Here is an 18,471-nt window from a genome sequence, read left to right on the forward strand (position 1 = left end):
GCTCCATATTTAAAAAGTATCGAAAAGTACCGAAAAGTATAGTAATCATTTTTTGTACCGGTAACAGTACCAACATATTGGTATCGGACAACACTATTTCGTAATTTATTATTTTTATTACATTTGCAAAAAAAACAAAAAACAAACATGTTCACATTGTCATTATTGGGTATTGTGTGTAGAATTTTGAGGACAAAAATTAATTAATTCCATTTTGGAATAAAGCTGTAACATAACAAAATGTTGAATAAGTGAAACACTGGTATTTCGAAAAAAAAAAACGGGAATTTTTCCAGTTAAAAAAACAACTTTGTTTTTAGTCCTGATTAAGAGGAATGTTTTGACGGTGGAACGGTTGAAGTGGGTTGAACAAAGTGGGAGGACTAAAAAAGGGTCAAAATAGGGTTTTGAAAACTGGGAATTCATGGAATTTTTTTTAACTTTGATAGTTTAAATGTACAGGATATGTTGAATATGTTGAAGGTGGAATGGTATGAATAGGTTGAAAAATGTGGAAATGGTTAAAGTTTGAAAATAGGCCAATTCATTTTGAATGGGAAAAATATCCCGGAAAACTGAGAATTCTGGGAAATTTGGGAATTTTTGGAATTTGTCAAGGGAAAGCCCGCGATCCCCGAATAGGCTGAACAGTTTGAAGTTCGAACGGTTTGAATCGGATGAAAAATGTGGAAGGTAGAAGGCGCCAAAATCTGGAGAAGAAGAAAAATAACTAGAAGAGGCAATTCCTGAAGGAATTGTGGTGAATGCTCCAATGCTGAAGTTGAAGTGAAATGCTGACAGAATGTAGTATGAATGTAAGAATAGTTTGAATGTTGAAATGGTTTGAAATTCCAAGAAAAACGGAATTTGGTTTGGAACATTGGAAAGTGTTAGTTGGATGAGTGGAATGTGTTGATGTTGGAATGGTTTGAATAGGTTGAAAAATGTGCGAATTGTGGAAGTTTCAAAAATGGACAATTCATTTTGAATGGGGAAAATGTCCCTGAAAACTGGGAATTCTTGGAAATCCGGGAATAAAACATTGTTGAAGTAGAGCACACTATTCCTGAACAAGCTGAATATTTTGGAGTTGGAATGGTTTGAATCGGGTGAAAAATGTGTGAGTTGTGGAACTTTGAAAAATGTCCCATTCATTTCAATGGGAATTTCATGGAAATTTGGGAATTTCAGGAAAAGTGAGAATTTTTGGAAAATTGTTGAAAGACTTTAATGTTATGAATGAGTTCAAATGTTTGGTGTTGCAATTTTTCAAATTGGTCGAGAAATGTTGATGTAGTAACATTTTTAATTGAGAAATGGTATTAAGGAATTCCAGGAATTTCAGGAAAACCGGGAATTTTTTCAGTTAAAAAAACAACTTTGTTTTTTGTCCTGATTAAGAGGAATGTTTGGACGGTTGAAGTGGGTTGAAAAATGTGGAAGGAGTAGTCACCAGAAAAAAGGGTGCAACAAGGGTTTGAAAAAACCGGGAATTCTGGGAATTCCTGGAATTTATTTTAACTTGGAAAAATCTTAGTTTGAATGTGCAGGATGAGTGGAACGTGTTGTAGGTGGAATGGTTTGAATTGGTTGAAAAATGTGGAAATCGGTTGAAATTTGAAAAATGACCAATTCATTTTGAATGGGAAAAATATCCCGGAAAACTGGGAATTCTAGAAAATCTGGGAATTTTTGGAATTTGACAAGAAGAAGCCCGCAATTCCCGAATAGGCTGAACAGTTTGAAGTTGGAACGGTTTGAATCGGGTGAAAAATGTGGAAGGTATAGCGCGCCAAAATCTGGAGAAGAAGAAGAAGTTTTATAAATAGATACATTTTGGTGTAGAAAACCATGTGTGAATGCTTTGAAGCATTCCCACAGTAATAAATAGATGAATGTTGGTGTGGGAAACCATATGTGTGAATGCTTTGGAGCATTCCCACAATGAAGAGTCACTCACTGTCTTGTACTTGACGATATATTCCACGATGGGCATCCCTCCGTCATCCTGCTTGACCAGCCCCAGCTTGTAGGCTTTACCCATCCCTCTCTGCCCGTGGACTGCAGGCGGACTCGGTTCTCCTAATGGGCACAAGGAGGGAAGAAGGAGATAAAGGCAAAACAAAGGAGCTTTTTTTTTTTCCCTCTTTCCCCCTCTGCGATGGTGAGTTGGAGCAGGTGGTGATGCTAGATAAAGAAGAGAGCCGGGTAGCTTTCCACAGGATTATCAGGAGTGGAAATAGTTCTGTAAGGCCTCACCTGGATACATTTGGAGCATCAATAAGGGAGAAATATCGTTGGACTATGAGCTGTCCAAGCCCTGGTATATACAAGGAGTCTTGGCGGGTATTAAGAACTTACGGATGGGTAAGGTCTGAAAAGTCTCCATGTGACTGAACTCGCCCTGACCCTTCCCGTTGACGGCCGCCACTCGAACCTCGTACGTGGTATTGGGCTCCAGGCCGGTCAGCACCACCGTTGCTATGGAGACAGAGAAGCGGCAATCACACGGGCGAGCACAAACACGAGCGTACAACTTTTTTTTTTTTTTCCCGCGGAAAAACAAATCAGCTCATAAATATTTACACGTTTGATCCTTCATTCAGTCGATTGCTGAATACCTGCTCATTTGCTGCTGGTCCCGGCGTGCGAGCGCCGCATATTAAAAACGGGAGTGTAAACAGAGCATACTAATATCAGAGCGCAGTCTGTCACCAGAAGGCGTTTACATAACCTTTCCTGTGCGGGGAAGCCGGCGGCGTAATGAGCTGGCCACATTGTTTTTGTCGGGTTTGCGCAAATGAAATACTCGAATGGTGCCCATAATAAGGGCTTGTGGACTTGCTCCAGTCCTGTAACAAAGTTGGCAATTTGCAGCTGTGTGAGGTTACTTCCCCGCCTTTAAGCACTGATTTCAATTTGTGCAAGAGCATTGCAATGAAAAGAACCCAGCCATCTAATTATGTGTTGACTGTGAGAAGGGGCTTCGAAGATGCCGAGCTCTTGGTTCTAATTAGCTCTGCACAAAGCTGCAGTTTTGTCTTAATTCAGAAATTAGAGAGACATTAAACTTAAACTTAAAGTCACACTCATTTATCCACTTTTCCTCTCTGATGTTATGTACCTGATTTAAACGTTGCTATGTTTTCCACACATCATTTATTTGTGGTGGCAAATGAATACATTTGGACCGCATCAAAACGCAGCTTTGTGAGGGATCAGACCCGTCCAAATCAGGGATGGCCAAACCATTTGCATTTTTCGGAAAAACATCTATATATTGTCAAAAAAATTGTATTTAAATTATCAAAAACATTTCCGTTCTGAGTTCCATTGAACAGACAAGAGGCTGTCTTTGTTCCACCAAATCAAAGGCTTGGAAAATTCCGCTGTGTACGATGGGATTAGACGGGCGGGGTTGTCTATAGTCATCGAAGACCTGCCCAAGCTGAATCCAGGATTAACCCAAGCCAGAGGCATCTTCTTCTTTTGTTTTCAATGTGACCAAAAACAAGAGCTGTTTACATAACCAAGGTAATCAGAAAGGTTAACCAACGAACGAGATTTCTCTACAGAATCCCCTCTCTGGTCAACAAAAGCACCATGAGGATTCTGGCGGGAACTCTCGTTCAACCCTTTTTCGATTACACATGCACCTCCTGGTACCCTAGCACCTCCAAAACCCTCAAATCTAAACTCCAAACATCTCAGAACAAGCTAGTCAGGTTACTTCTAGACCTCCACCCCAGATCCCACCTCACTCCTACCCACTTCTCCAAAGTGGGCTGGCTCAAGGTGGAGGACAGGGTTAAACAACTTGCACTGAGCCTAGTCTATAAAATCCACTACACCTCCCTGATACCAAAGTACATGTCAAACTACTTCCTTAACGTAAATGACCGCCATTACCACAACACCAGGGGGAGCTCCACTAACCACGTTAAACCCAGATTCCGAACTAACAAAGGTCTTAACTCATTCTCTTTCTATGCCACATCAATGTGGAATGCGCTCCCAACAGGTATAAAAGAAAGGGCATCTCTATCCTCCTTCAAAACCGCAATAAAAGTTCACCTCCAGGCAGCTACAACCCTAAACTAACACCCTCCCCGGATTGCTTATAATCAAATGCTAATAATCAAATGTAAACAATCAAATGCAGATACTTTTTCTTATGCCTTCTGATCTCTCTCTCTCTCTCTCTCTCTCTCTCTCTCTCTCTCTCTCTCTCTCTCTCTCTCTCTCTCTCTCTCTCTCTATGTCCACTACTTGCTGTCCATATCCTACCCCCCCCCTCCACACCCCTAATTGTAAATAATGTAAATAATTCAATGTGATTATCTTGTGTGATGACTGTATTATGATGATAGTATATATGATAGTATATATCTGTATCATGAATCAATTTAAGTGGACCCCGACTTAAACAAGTTGAAAAACGTATTCGGGTGTTACCATTTAGTGGTCAATTGTACGGAATATGTACTTCACTGTGCAACCTACTAATAAAAGTCTCAATCAATCAATCAATCCCCCATTCCTTTGGAAGCAGATGTTGTTGTGTAAACAGGGAGTGTCCAAATAAAGGAGACGTAAACCTTTTTTCGTCAGAGCGTGGTGAAAGACTGTTCAGAGAGTACAGTCGCCGCGTCTTTCCCCAATATTGAGTCCAAATTTAATTCTGTCTCTGTTTGATTCTTTGCTTCTTGTCTTGTTTAATAGATGTCATCAGTGTTTGAACCTGACATATATATACAGTACATGTTACGGCTCAGGCTCCTGCCGCCTCTCATTCATCTGTGCGCTCCTCTGAGCACGCCTCTGGACACGTCCACTGGCGTTCCCCTCCTGTCTGAAATCTGAAATAAGCCAGTGCGTCCTGCGTTCCAGTGCCAGAACGTAGCTACCTGTCTCAGTACTGTAAGCCTACACGTCTCTAGCTCTCTCCCTATGTGCATTCGCTCTGTCTGTGTTTGCCCTCCTCTGTGCTCATTGTCTTGTGTCCTGTGTCGTCATCCCGCAGCGTTCCCCCCCATTTCCCGGTTTCGAGTTGTGCGTCTCGTCTCCCTGGATCCCCTCTGGACTCCCTGCTGCCTTCCTGGATCTCGACCTCACGCCTGGACACGGACCTTGACGCCTCGCTGCTGCCTTTGACCTGTCGCTTGTCGACGGACCTCCGAGCTTGCTTTGCCCTCCCTAAACTTCCGCACCTCGCTCAACACGCACCTTCAACAACTCCCGGTAACACTCAGTTGAACAACACAGTCACACTATACTTATTTGGATTAATTAAACACTCCACTTCTTTGTGTTTAATAAACACGTCTCAAACAATCGACGCCCCTGTCTCAGTGCCGTCTCCTTCTCCACAGTACTGTCACAGTACAGGCCAAAAGTTTGGACACACCTTCTCCTCATTCAATGTGTTTTCTTTATTTTCATGACTATTTACATTGCAGATTGTCACTGAAGGCATCACAACTATGAATAAACACATGTGGAGTTATGTACTTAACAAAATGCTTTGCTCTGATTACTGCTTTGCACACTCTTGGCATTCTTTTGATGAGCTTCAAGCACACCTGTGAAGTGAAAACCCTTTTTAGGTGACTACCTCTTGAAGCTCATCGAGAGAATGCCATGAGTGTGCAAAAAAGTAATCAGAGCAAAGGGTGGCTATTTTGAAGAAACTACAATATAAAATATGTTTTCAGTTATTTCACCTTTTTTTGTTAAGTACATGCAGTAACTCCACATGTGTTCATTCATAGTTTTGATGCCTTCAGTGACAATCTACAATGTAAATAGTCATGAAAATAAAGAAAACACATTGAATGAGGGGAAGGTGTGTCTCAACTTTTGGCCTGTACTGTATGTATATATATATATATATATATATATATATATATATATATATATATATATATATATATATATATATATATATATACATACAGTACAGGATGTATGTATCCTATATATATACATATATACTGTATGTATATATATATATATATATATATATATATATATATATATATATATATATATATATATATATACATACAGTACAGGCAACACAGTCTATCCTATATATATATATATATATATATATATATATATATATATATATATATATATATATATATATATATATATATATATATATATATAAAGAACATAATGTCATGGCTGTCTTGAGTTTCCAAAAATGTTTTACAACTCTTATTTTTTTGTGATAGAGTGATTGGAGCACATACTTGTTTGTCACAAAAAACATTCATGAAGTTTGGTTCTTTTATGAATTTATTATGGGTTTACTGAAAATGTGACCAAATCTGAAAGGGTCAAAAGTATACATACAGAAATGTTAATATTTGGTTACATGTCCCTTGGCAAGTTTCACTGCAATAAGGCACTTTTGGTAGCCATCCACAAGCTTCTGGTTGAATTTTTGACCACTTCTCTTGACAAAATTGGTGGAGTTCAGCTAAATTTGTTGGTTTTCTGACATGGACTTGTTCTTAACCTTTACCTCCAAATTCTGAAGGATTTGGAGATAATCCTCCTTTTTCTTGATGCCAGATGAAACAAAAATTGAGCTTTTTGACCACAATACCCAGCAATACGTTTGGAGGAGAAAAGGTGAGGCCTTTAATCTCAGGAACACCACACCTACCGTCAAGCATGGTAGTGGTAGTATTATGCTCTGGGCCTGTTTTGCTGCCAATGGAACTGGTGCTTTACAGAGAGTAAATGGAACAATGAAAAGGGAGGATTACCTCCAAATTCTTCAGGACAACCTAAAATCATCAGCCCGGAGGTTGGGTCTTGGGCGCAGTTGGGTGTTCCAACAGGACAATGACCCCAAATACATGTCAAAAGTGGTAAAGGAATGGCTAAATCAGACTATAATTAAGGTTTTAGAATGGCCTTCCAAAAGTCTGGACGTGTGGACAATACTGAAAAAACAAGTCCATGTCAGAAAATCAACAAATTTAGCTGAACTGCGTCAATTTTGTCAAGAGGAGTGGTCAAAAATTCAACCAGAAGCTCGCCAGAAGCTTGTGGTTGGCTACCAAAAGCGCCTTATTGCAGTGAACCTTGCCAAGGGACATGTAACCAAATATTAACATTGCTGTATGTATACTTTTGACCCAGCAGATTTGGTCACATTTTCAGTAGACCCATAATAAATTCATAAAAGAACCAAACTTAATGAATGTTTTTTGTGACCAACAAGTATGTGCTCCAATCACTCTATCACAAAAAAAAAAAGAGTTGTAGAAATGATTGGAAACTCAATATGTCAACTTTTGACCACGACTGAGCTGTTTGACCACAATACCCAGCAATACGTCTCTCAGCATGACCCAAAGCAAGGTCCATTAAGACATTCTTTGATGGCACAACTTCATCAAACACCTTTGGGAACAACTAGAACACAGTTTATGAGCCAAAATCATATAAAATGTTCAAAATAAATGTGTGACTCCTACAACAGTTGCAGCTGCAATGAAGCGTAAAGGAAAGTTGTCCCAAAACATGTGTTGCTTCAGTGTAATCTATTTAAAACTCACTCTGCACACTATGTGACCGAACGTCCCTCCAGTCCTGTAGGCCCACCTCCTTGTACTGGACTAAATAATGGCTGATGGGCACACCACCGTGCGAGTCTGGCTTCATGAAGGTGACGGTGGCCAAGCGCTGGGAGACGGCTGACAGGCGAACCGAGTATGGATTGGACGGCACATCTGGAAGCACACGGGAGCACAGTTAAGATGCAATGTGCAACTTATTAGGGATGGTAACAGTAAAAGGGAAAGTCAAACACAAATACGGACAGATGGAGTAGATATTGAAAGGGTAAAAGAAAACACGTTTTTGGGTGTAATAATAGATGATAAAATGAACTGGAAATCACATGTAAAAAATATACAACATAAAGTAGCAAGAAACACGTCAATAATGAATAAAGCAAAACATGTTCCAGACCAAAAGTCACTTCATATTCTCTACTGCTTGCTAGTGTTACCATATCTGAGTTATTGTAAAGAAATATGGGGAAACAACTATATGTGTGTGCTTCATTCACTATGTTACAAAAAAGATCAGTTAGAATAATACATAATGTTGGATATAGAGAACATACAAACCCTTTATTTATTAAATCACAATTATTGAAATTCAACAATTTGGTGCATTAGCAAACAGCTAAAATTATGTGTGAAGCAAACTATAAACTGCTACCCAAGAATGTACAACAATTCTTCTCAACAAAAGAGGAGAAATATAACCTGAGAGGAAAATCTAATTTAAAACATTTGTATGCTCGTACAACACTTAAAACCTTTAGCATATCAGTATGTGGAATTAAATTATGGAATGGATGAACCAAAGAAATCCAACAAAGCACCAATACGATTCAGTTTAAGAGACTGTTCAAACTACAAGTGTTCACAAAGTACACAGAACAAGAATTATGATGAACATTGTGAACCCTTTTTTTTTCATTTTGTTTTTTATTGATACAAAGATGATTTATGTAAATGGTAAATGGGTTACACTTGTATAGCGCTTTTCTACCTTCAAGGTACTCAAAGCGCTTTGACACTATTTCCACATTCACCCATTCACACACACATTCACACACTGATGGCGGGAGCTGCCATGCAAGGTGCTAACCACGACCCATCAGGAGCAAGGGTGAAGTGTCTTGCTCAAGGACACAACGGACATGACGAGGTTGGTAGAAGGTGGAGATCGAACCAGGAACCCTCAGGTTGCTGGCACGGACGGCCACTCTCCCAACCGTGCCACGCCGTCCCCATGTGTTTAATATTTGTTTGCTTTACTATGGTATATTATTTATTTGTTCACTGTTACAGAGAACAAGGAAATTGGATACAATTGCTATGGTATGAAAAGGGATTAAAAAAGCTCGGCTTCTTCCTACTCCTTTTCGGACGTGCTGTAATGAAACAACTGGAAATGTGTGATGCTTTACATTGTATCGTATGCATGTTCGAAATAAACCGAAACTGAACTGAACTGATATATCGATTCCGATTCGTGGTTGACAATTTGATCCAGAATCGATTCTTGATTCAACACAATTCTCGATTCAAAACAACTATTGCAACGTGTCATTTCGTAAGTAAGTACTTTTTATTTATAGAGCGCTTTTCAGCGCTGTACAAAACATAGGTGAATTAACACAACGATTCAAATAAAACAACAGGGGCAACTTCATAAAAAGGATGAAAAAAGTGGATTAAAAGAAAAAAGTTAATTAAAAAAAGTTAAAAGTCCATATAGAGAACATACAAACCCTTTATTTATTGAATCAAAAATACTGAAATTCCACGACATAGTGAATTTGCAAACAGCTAAAATTATGCACAAAGCAAACTATAACCTGCTACCCAAGAATATACAACAATTCTTCTCAAAAAAAGAGGAGAAATATAATCTTAGAGAAAAACGTAATTTAAAACATTTGTTTGCACGTACAACACTTAAGACCTTCAGTATATCAGTATGTGGAATTAAATTATGGAATGGATTAAGCAAAGCAATCAAACAATGTACTAATATGATCCACTTCAAGAAACTCTTCAAACTTAAAGTGTTTACAAAGTACAAAGAAGAAGAACCATGACAAACATTCTCAATTTATTTCATCCATCCATTCATTCATTCTTAAAGTAATCTTACTTATCTCATCATATGAAATATGACTTACTTCACCAATTATTATTATTACATTCTTACTATTATTTATTTATTTATTTTTATTGTGATTACTTATGGAGTTTATTGTGAAAAAATTGTGAACAGGAAGTGAACAAAAAGTTTTAGCAACTGTTATGTAAAGAAAAGGGGTAGGATTAAATAAGCTCTGCTTCTTCCTACTCCTTTTCGAACATGTTGAAAAGAAACTGGAAATTGTGATGTATCATGTTGTATGCTTGCATGTTCGAAATAAACTCAAACTCAAACTCAAACTCATTAACTAGAGGCTTTACTAAAAAGCGAAGTCTTCAAATGTTGGGGTTGGTGCAAGTCGTTTCAGAGTCCAGTCTAGATTGTACTTTTTTACTCATCTTTCCCCAGCGTTGACCTTTTTCCCCATCTTTTACGCCCCGCCTTGTGGTGACCCATCAGCGCTCCTGTTCTGTAACCCTGTACACTGTTTGTTTGTCTCATCTTGAACGGGTTTGTGCTGAAAACAAAGTTTTGTTGTACTTGTGCAATGACAATAAAGACCTATCCTATCCTATCCCGATTGATCGATTGATTATCGATTCAACACAAATCTCGATTCAAACAGATTCTTGCGATACATTATTTGGTTAAAAAAAAATCATAATCATCATTTCGCTAACTGCTTATTTGCTATTACTTTTACCATCATATTTGTACATGTCATATTTGCTGATGTTGCTCTATTGTTGTTGTTGTTGTTGTGTTTGCTGTTTTTGTTTTTGTCTCTCTGTCTAATCCCCCTCTTGTCCCCACAATTCCCCCCTCTGTCTTCCTTTTTTTCTCTTTCTATCCCCTCCTGCTCCGGCCCGGCTGCACCAAATGATAATATAAATACATTTAATAAAGTCAAATACAAATAAGGCAACAAGAGAAGTATCCTACACTTCTCTTTTGTAAAGTAAATCTGAACAGCCGATATGGGCATCTACATCTACTATATGAGTTGCCTGAGAAGCTGGACAGGACATTAAAAAAATTAAAAAAAATCATAAGGAAACATTGTCAAAACGTGTTACAAAAGCTCCTCCTGGCTGCTGACATATGATGTGTATGCACAGCAAGTAAGTGCAGAGATGGCCTACAAAAACATATTTTTGACAAATCAATTCTTAAAAATGATGAAACAATCTGGAATTAGAATCAATACGAATTGCAATTCAGATGTGAATCAATATTTTGAGCACCGCTAAAAAATATCCCATACAATCGTGGAAAAGACAAATAACACGAGCATTGTCCTTGAACAAGCTCATATCAGTTGCAATCGCGTAGCCTTAGCAGCCTCCCTAAAGCCCTCGTTTCCTGCAGAACTTAATGGGAGGTCAGCGGTTATTCACTACTTTTCTTAGGCAGAGCGATTCCATCTGCACTAAAGATAATTGGAATGTACCACCGTGTATTAGCCTGCACTACCATAAATTAGGGGCTACTTCAGTAAATAGAGAGGGGAATGGTAAATCAGACGGCTCGGTTTGAGATCAGGATGGGGTGAACTGGGGTTGGGATGGAATTTATCTCTGTGAGAATAAGAAATAAGCCTATTACCATTATTGGAAAAGCAGAGGGTTATGGGCTTATACTACTTATACAACTAGACTTGGGGAACAAGGGTCACACTCACCAGCCTGAGCCAGAATGAACTCCTGGTACCGAATGCCGATGTTATTACGGGCTGTGCAGTTGTAACGACCAAAGTCCCTATCGGACATTGGCGTAACCTAGAAGCAAAAACAAAAACAACGTCAATAAACAATTACAAACTCAGACAAGTAATATGTCGATGCACTGGTCAAACCTCGAGCACAGATTTTCCCATGCCGTTGTGCACCCGGGTGTTGGCAGTGCCCTCTGCAGGGATGGTGAAGTGCTCTTTCCTCCACAGCAAGATGGCAGGCGGGTTGGACATCACATCACAGCTGATGTTCACTGGGTTCCCCTCCCAAGAATAGTGGATGGTGTGGTTGGTCAAGAACTTTGGTATGTCTGTCCAGAACACAAACAGAGTGGATGTCACTCTCTTTTACATGCAGATACAATTCTTTAAAGTAAGTAACCACTAGGCCACCTGCTCAGTGGTGTAGTGGTTAGAGTGTCCACCCTGAGATCGGTAGGTTATGAGTTCAAACCCCGGCCGAGTCATACCAAAGACTATAAAAATGGGACCCGTTACCTCCCTGCTTGGCACTCAGCTTCAAGGGTTGGAATTGGGGGTCAAATCACCAAAATGATTCCCGAGCGCGGCCACCGCCGCTGCTCACTGCTCCCCTCAACTCCCAGGGGGTGGGACAAGGGGATGGGTCAAACGCAGAGGATAATTTCACCACACCTAGTGTGTGTGTGTGACTATCAGTGGTACTTTAACTTTAACTTTAATGACTGGTGAAATGTAGATTAAGGCAATATTACAATGTATGTGCTTAAAAGGTAGATGCTGTGATGGCAAAATTTAAGATTTTAGTCATCTCTTGTCAAAAACCACATGTTGAGTCTCAGAGTTTATGTGTGTGTGTGTGGCTTTTTTTTCACTGCCTTGGTCTGTTTTTTTTGTCCCAAAATAAGACACTTATAAGACACTTTTATGACCCTTTACACCAGGGGTCCCCAAACTTTTTGACTCGGGGCCGCATTGGGTTAAAACAATTTGGCCAGGGGCCGGGCTGTATATATATATATATATATATATATATATTAGATATACCTATATATATATATATATATATATATATATATATATATATATATATATATATATATATATATATATATATATATATATATATATATATATATATATATATATACACTACCGTTCAAAAGTTTAGATATACCTGTATATATATATATATATATATACCTGTATATATACCTGTATGTATATATATATATATATATATATATATATATATATATATATATATATATATATATATATATATATATATATATATATATATACCTGTATATATATATATACCTGTATATATATATATATATATATATATATATATATATATATATATATATATATATATATATATATATATATATATATATATATATATATATATATATATTATACATATAGAATATATATGTATGTGTGTGTATATATATATATATATATATATATATATATATATATATATATATATATATATATATATATATATATACACTACCATTCAAAAGTTTAGGGTCACCCAAACAATTTTGTGGAATAGCCTTCATTTCTAAGAACAAGAATAGACTGTAGAGTTTCAGATGAAAGTTCTCTTTTTCTGGCCATTTTGAGCGTTTAATTGACCCCACAAATGTGATGCTCCAGAAACTCAATCTGCTCAAAGGAAGGTCAGTTTTGTAGCTTCTGTAACGAGCTAAACTGTTTTCAGATGTGTGAACATGATTGCACAAGGGTTTTCTAATCATCAATTAGCCTTCTGAGCCAATGAGCAAACACATTGTACCATTAGAACACTGGAGTGCTAGTTGCTGGAAATGGGCCTCTATACACCTATGTAGATATTGCACCAAAAACCAGACATTTGCAGCTACAATAGTCATTTACCACATTAAGCAATGTATAGAGTGTATTTCTTTAAAGTTAAGACTAGTTTAAAGTTATCTTCATTGAAAAGTACAGTGCTTTTCCTTCAAAAATAAGGACATTTTGGGGTGGGGGGGGGGGTGGGGTGGGGGGTAAGGCAGCAGTCGGGAAGGAGAGGGGGTTGTTAATGTTGGAGAACGAGCGAGAGCGAGAGAAACTTTAACATGGCTGAGAAGCACAGGAAGGACAACTTATTGCAAAATAAATCATTGTTCACAAAGATGAACAAGGCTGTCGTATCCGTTATTGGTGGTCCAGAGAACCCGGAGGAGCAAGACCTCCACAAGGTTACTCTCCAAATGGGTTTCTTTTATGATTGGTGTTAAGTGCCTTATACAATGTTTAACCAAAACATTCCTTTCCACAATCAGTTTGTATTCGCTCATCTCCCTCTCCCAGGAGAGAGGACATTTTGCCCAAACACCTCCCTCCTCTCTCATTCCTAAAAGACTTAGACTTCCTTCTATTGTCATTCAAATTTGAACTTTACAGTACAGATAAGAATGAAATTGTGTTGCATTAGCTCATTGTAGGGCAGGATAAAAGAGCAATAAGGTGCAGAAATAAATAGATTAATGTACAGATAAATATATTGCACTTTTGCATATGCATCCACGTTTATGGATGTATGTTATATTGTCTTTATATTCCAGCGAGTTAATCCGTTTTGGGGGGGAATTGAGGGGATTATTATGATGCGTTCAAGAGTCCGATGGCCTGAGGGAAGAAGCTGTTACAGAACCTGGAGGTTCTGCTACGGAGGCTGCGGAACCTCTTTCTAGAGTCCAGCAGTGAAAACCGTCCTTGGTGGGGGTGGGAGGAGTCTCTACAGATTTTCTGAGCCCTGGTCAGGCAGCGTATAAGCATATAAGATTACTCTCTCTCTCTCTTACTCCTTGCTCTTTCCTGCTCTTTGTTCGTAAAAAAAAAAACAACCTTCCTACTGTCTCCTATGTAATCTGATGTTATTTGAGTACACTGCAAAAACTGAAATCTAAGTAAGATTAAATATCTCAAATAAGGGTGATATTTGGTTATTTTCTGTCGGATAAGATAATTCTTCTCACTAAGCAGATTTTATGTTAGAGTGTTTTACTTAGGGATGATTTTCGAAACCGGTTCTCCAGGTTGTTCGATAAAAAAAGAACCGTTCGATAAGAAAAGAACCGTTTCAATGGACTCGAATCCCTTTTTGAAATCCGGTTCCCGTTATCGAGACCACTATAGTAAAGAAAAAGAGTTGGTTCTTTATTCGAATACCTGGGAACGAATCCCGTCCCATAAGAAATGCCCTGTGGGACATCACAGGAAATGACGTATCTCAGTCTAGTGATTCAGCTACGTCATTTCCTGTGAAGTCCCACAAGCAGCAAAAATAATGGACCGGAAAAAATGCCTCAAGGCATGGCTATTCACCTATAGTGATCACAGAGACAGGTTGTTTTTGTGTTACTGTATATATTTGTTTTTCTGAAAAATCTCACTTAATATACTTTGGGGAACAACAGTCAATATTTATCTTTTTTATTTTTTTAGGGGGGTAACAGTCAATATTTATTTATTTATTTTATTTTTTTCTTATAAAATAAAAGTGAGCTTTTTTTAAACCAAATATTGTGTTTTGTTCCATATACAACAACCTATCTGGATTCGATATGAGAATCGATAAGGAATCGGTTCGATAAGAGGATTCGATAATGGGCTCGAACTCGATAATTTCTTATCAAACATCATCCCTAGTTTTACTTGTTTTAAGGGTTTTGGTCCTAAATGATCTCAGTAAGATATTACAGCTTGTTGCTGAGATTTGATGACCTATATTGAGTAAAACATGCTTGAAACTAGAATATCAACGGTTGCAAAGCTGTGTCATCAACACTCACAAGTATAAAACTACTTTTTTAAAGTAATCATTTCTTATTTCAAGCATGAAAAAAAAAAACACAATTGTGTCTCATAATAAAAGAGATGACAGCCAAATGGACTTTGCTGTTTTATTTTCAATGAAACAATAGAAAATACGTACTCATAGAGTAGTACAGTTGGCACAGTACAGTAAACTGACAGTTCATATTTAAACATTTAACATTTCTAACAATTTTGAACAGAAATAGTTCATGCACATTCAGATAAATTCTTCAAAAGTACAATTTATAAAATTTTGGCCGGGGGCCGGGCTGTATATATGCACACTAATTGACTGAAAGAGCACGCACTTGGCGCGATGATGTCATGTTGTCGATGGAAAAATGCATTTTTAGACAATATGATTTGCCTGAGCAGCTAGTAGACTCTGAGAGTAACAAGCGGTTGCCTTGTTGCCTTTCCATTAAGAACAATAAATTAGTTTTTAGTATAAGTTTGCTGGTTTCAAGAAATGTAATGCCGAGTGCATATCATTATGTCAAGATAATGGCACTAGCATTTACTTCATTTAAGAATATTTTTCAACATATTGAGCAAAAAGGTCTCTTTTTTTTTCTACCAAGAAAAGTGCACTTGTTATTAGTGAGAATATACTTATTTTAAGGTATTTTGGGGTTCATTGAGGTTAGCTAATTTGACTTGTTTTGGAAAGTCTTGACAAGCCGAATTTTCTTGTTCTATTGGCAGATAATTTTGCTTAGTTCAAGTAAAATACCCCTCATTTTTGTATTTTTTTCCCTTGTTTTCGAACACTGACTTTTTGCAGTGCACTTTAATAAATACTTAAAAAGATCTTAGTTTCCGATGGACATTTATTCATTGAAGAGGGAACATTTCAAAACAAAGTCAGCATGTGTTTAGAAAGTAGAAGTCTGATGATTATATCACAATTTTGTATAAAGAAAATCGACAAATTAAATAATGTTTTTATAATTTTTCTGTTCTTTCGTTGTCCATTTTGTGTTTATTTACCCATTGCGGAGTGTGTACGACGGTTTATGCTATATCAGTGTGGAGTTGTGCCATTTTGTACCACCCAACAGAGGACTCGTGCCTTTCTTTATAACCAAGTGGGGACTTTGTTTTATGTAATGCACAACAATAAAAAAAATGTGTCTATATTAAAACCCATATAGTGAATGTTGTTGCTTACACTGCAGACCTTAACAGCCATTTTACTCCCAATTCAGGGCCGCCTAGCTCTAACTGCAGAATAGGTGCTGTGCAAAGTGCACCGCGATCGGTGAGGGGCCCCGTTTTGCGTGAAGAAGCACATGTAAAATGTCAGTTCCGAGCCGATTCTCGTACTTGTTGTCCTAAGCAGACAGGACTTGGTTGAAATCCTGGTTGAGGTTGATGTAGTAAAGTTCATTAATTTATGTTTAAAAAAAAACTAAATAAATATGATGAATATAATTAATTTGTTTTAGTACATAATGTTGCATCACATTAAATTATTAAAAAAGTATTAAAAAAAATCATTATTACTGGGGCAAGCTTGCCTTAATTGCATGCAAAACATGATTTATGCTCAAATGTGGCCTTATTGTTATGATTATTTTATAATATTTGTAGTGCATAGAGTTGTTAAATAATAACAATCAAGGTAAATTATATTTTTTGGAGAAAAAAAACAAGGAATTTGAGTAGGTGAAAAAATGGGTATAGTTCCATTGAAGTATACAGTCGTGGTCAAAAATTGACATACACTTGTTAAGAACATAATGTCATGGCTGTCTTGAGTTTCCAATAATTTCTACAACTCTTATTTTTTTGTGATAGAGTGATTGGAGCACATACTTGTTGGTCACAAAAAACATTCATGAAGTTTGGTTCTTTTATGAATTTATTATGGGTCTACTGAAAATGTGACCAAAATCTGCTGGGTCAAAAGTATACATACAGCAATGTTAATATTTGGTTACATGTCCCTTGGCAAGTTTCACTGCAATAAGGCGCTTTTGGTAGCCATCCACAAGCTTCTGGTTGAATTTTTGACCACTCCTCTTGACAAAATTAGTGCAGTTTAGCTAAATTTGTTGGTTTTCTGACATGGACTTGTTTCTTCAGCATTGTCCACACGTTTAAGTCAGGACTTTGGGAAGGCCATTGTAAAACCTTAATTCTAGCCTGATTTAGCCAATCCTTGACCACTTTTGACGTGTGTTTGGGGTCATTGTCCTGCTGGAACACCCAACTGCGCCCAAGACCCTGATGATTTTAGGTTGTCCTGAAGAAAATGGAGGTAATCCTCCTTCTGCATTGTCCCATTTACTCTCTGTAAAGCACCAGTTCCATTGGCAGCAAAACAGGCCCAGAGCATAATACTACCACCACCATCCTTGACGGTAGGCTTGGTGTTCCTGGGATTAAAGGCCTTACCGTTTCTCCTCCAAACATATTGCTGGGTGTTGTGGCCAAACAGCTCAAGTTTTGTTTCATCTGACCACGGAACTTTCCTCCAGAGGGTCTTATCTTTGTCCATGTGATGTCAGATGAAACACAAATTAAGCTGTTCGGCCACAATACCCACGCTGTAAAAAAAAATTCTGTAAAAAAACGGTCATCTACTGGCAGCTATGGCTGCCAAACGAAAACCATAAAATTAAAGTAAAACATTGTAAACCAAAGATCAAAAACCTTATATTTACAGAAATTTTCATGAAACGTTTTGCGGAAAAATATCGTAATTTTACAGATTTTTACTAAATTATTAAGATCAACCACCTTTAATAAAGTGACGATGCAAACAGTTCTGCAGAAAAATACCTTTATTTTTTTTAGTTTTTCCAAATTATTACAATCAAACACCTGTAATGAAGTGACAATGCTGGTAGTTCCACAGAAAAATACCATTATTTAACAGATTTGTTCTGAATTGTTAAGATCAACCACCTTTAATAAAGTGACGATGCAAACAGTTCTGCAGAAAAATACCTTTATTCTACATTGAGATTGTTAGTATGGACATAGACTTTTATATAACAAGCTATATATTTAATGAAAGATAATTACTGTAAATTTACATGAATTTGAAAGTAATTTAAGAAAACAGAAAATGCTATGTATAATTAATTTGGTATTTTTCTGTAAAAAAAATAGAAATATACGTAGTTTGTCATTACTGGCATATTACTTAAAATAACAGGCGGATTGTTTATTTACAGATAATG

General features: G+C 37.3%; 1 protein-coding gene across 8 annotated transcripts in view; it reads right to left on the reverse strand.

Annotated features, from left to right (window-relative positions):
- The window catches only part of LOC133659064 (neural cell adhesion molecule 2-like), an 831,315-nt gene that overhangs the window by 109,378 nt on the left and 703,466 nt on the right, over nt 1-18,471 (reverse strand). For all 8 annotated transcript variants that reach the window (XM_062061786.1, XM_062061755.1, XM_062061746.1 and 5 more), the window contains 5 exons: nt 11,564-11,751; nt 11,390-11,486; nt 7,581-7,754; nt 2,362-2,481; nt 1,961-2,082 (listed from right to left, as the gene is read on the reverse strand). In XM_062061786.1, the coding sequence (XP_061917770.1) occupies nt 1,961-2,082; nt 2,362-2,481; nt 7,581-7,754; nt 11,390-11,486; nt 11,564-11,751 (701 nt within the window). The remainder of the gene's footprint in view (nt 1-1,960; nt 2,083-2,361; nt 2,482-7,580; nt 7,755-11,389; nt 11,487-11,563; nt 11,752-18,471) is intronic.

Source organism: Entelurus aequoreus, linkage group LG01 (genome assembly GCF_033978785.1).
Source record: "Entelurus aequoreus isolate RoL-2023_Sb linkage group LG01, RoL_Eaeq_v1.1, whole genome shotgun sequence".
Classification (NCBI taxonomy): Eukaryota; Metazoa; Chordata; class Actinopteri; order Syngnathiformes; family Syngnathidae; genus Entelurus; species Entelurus aequoreus.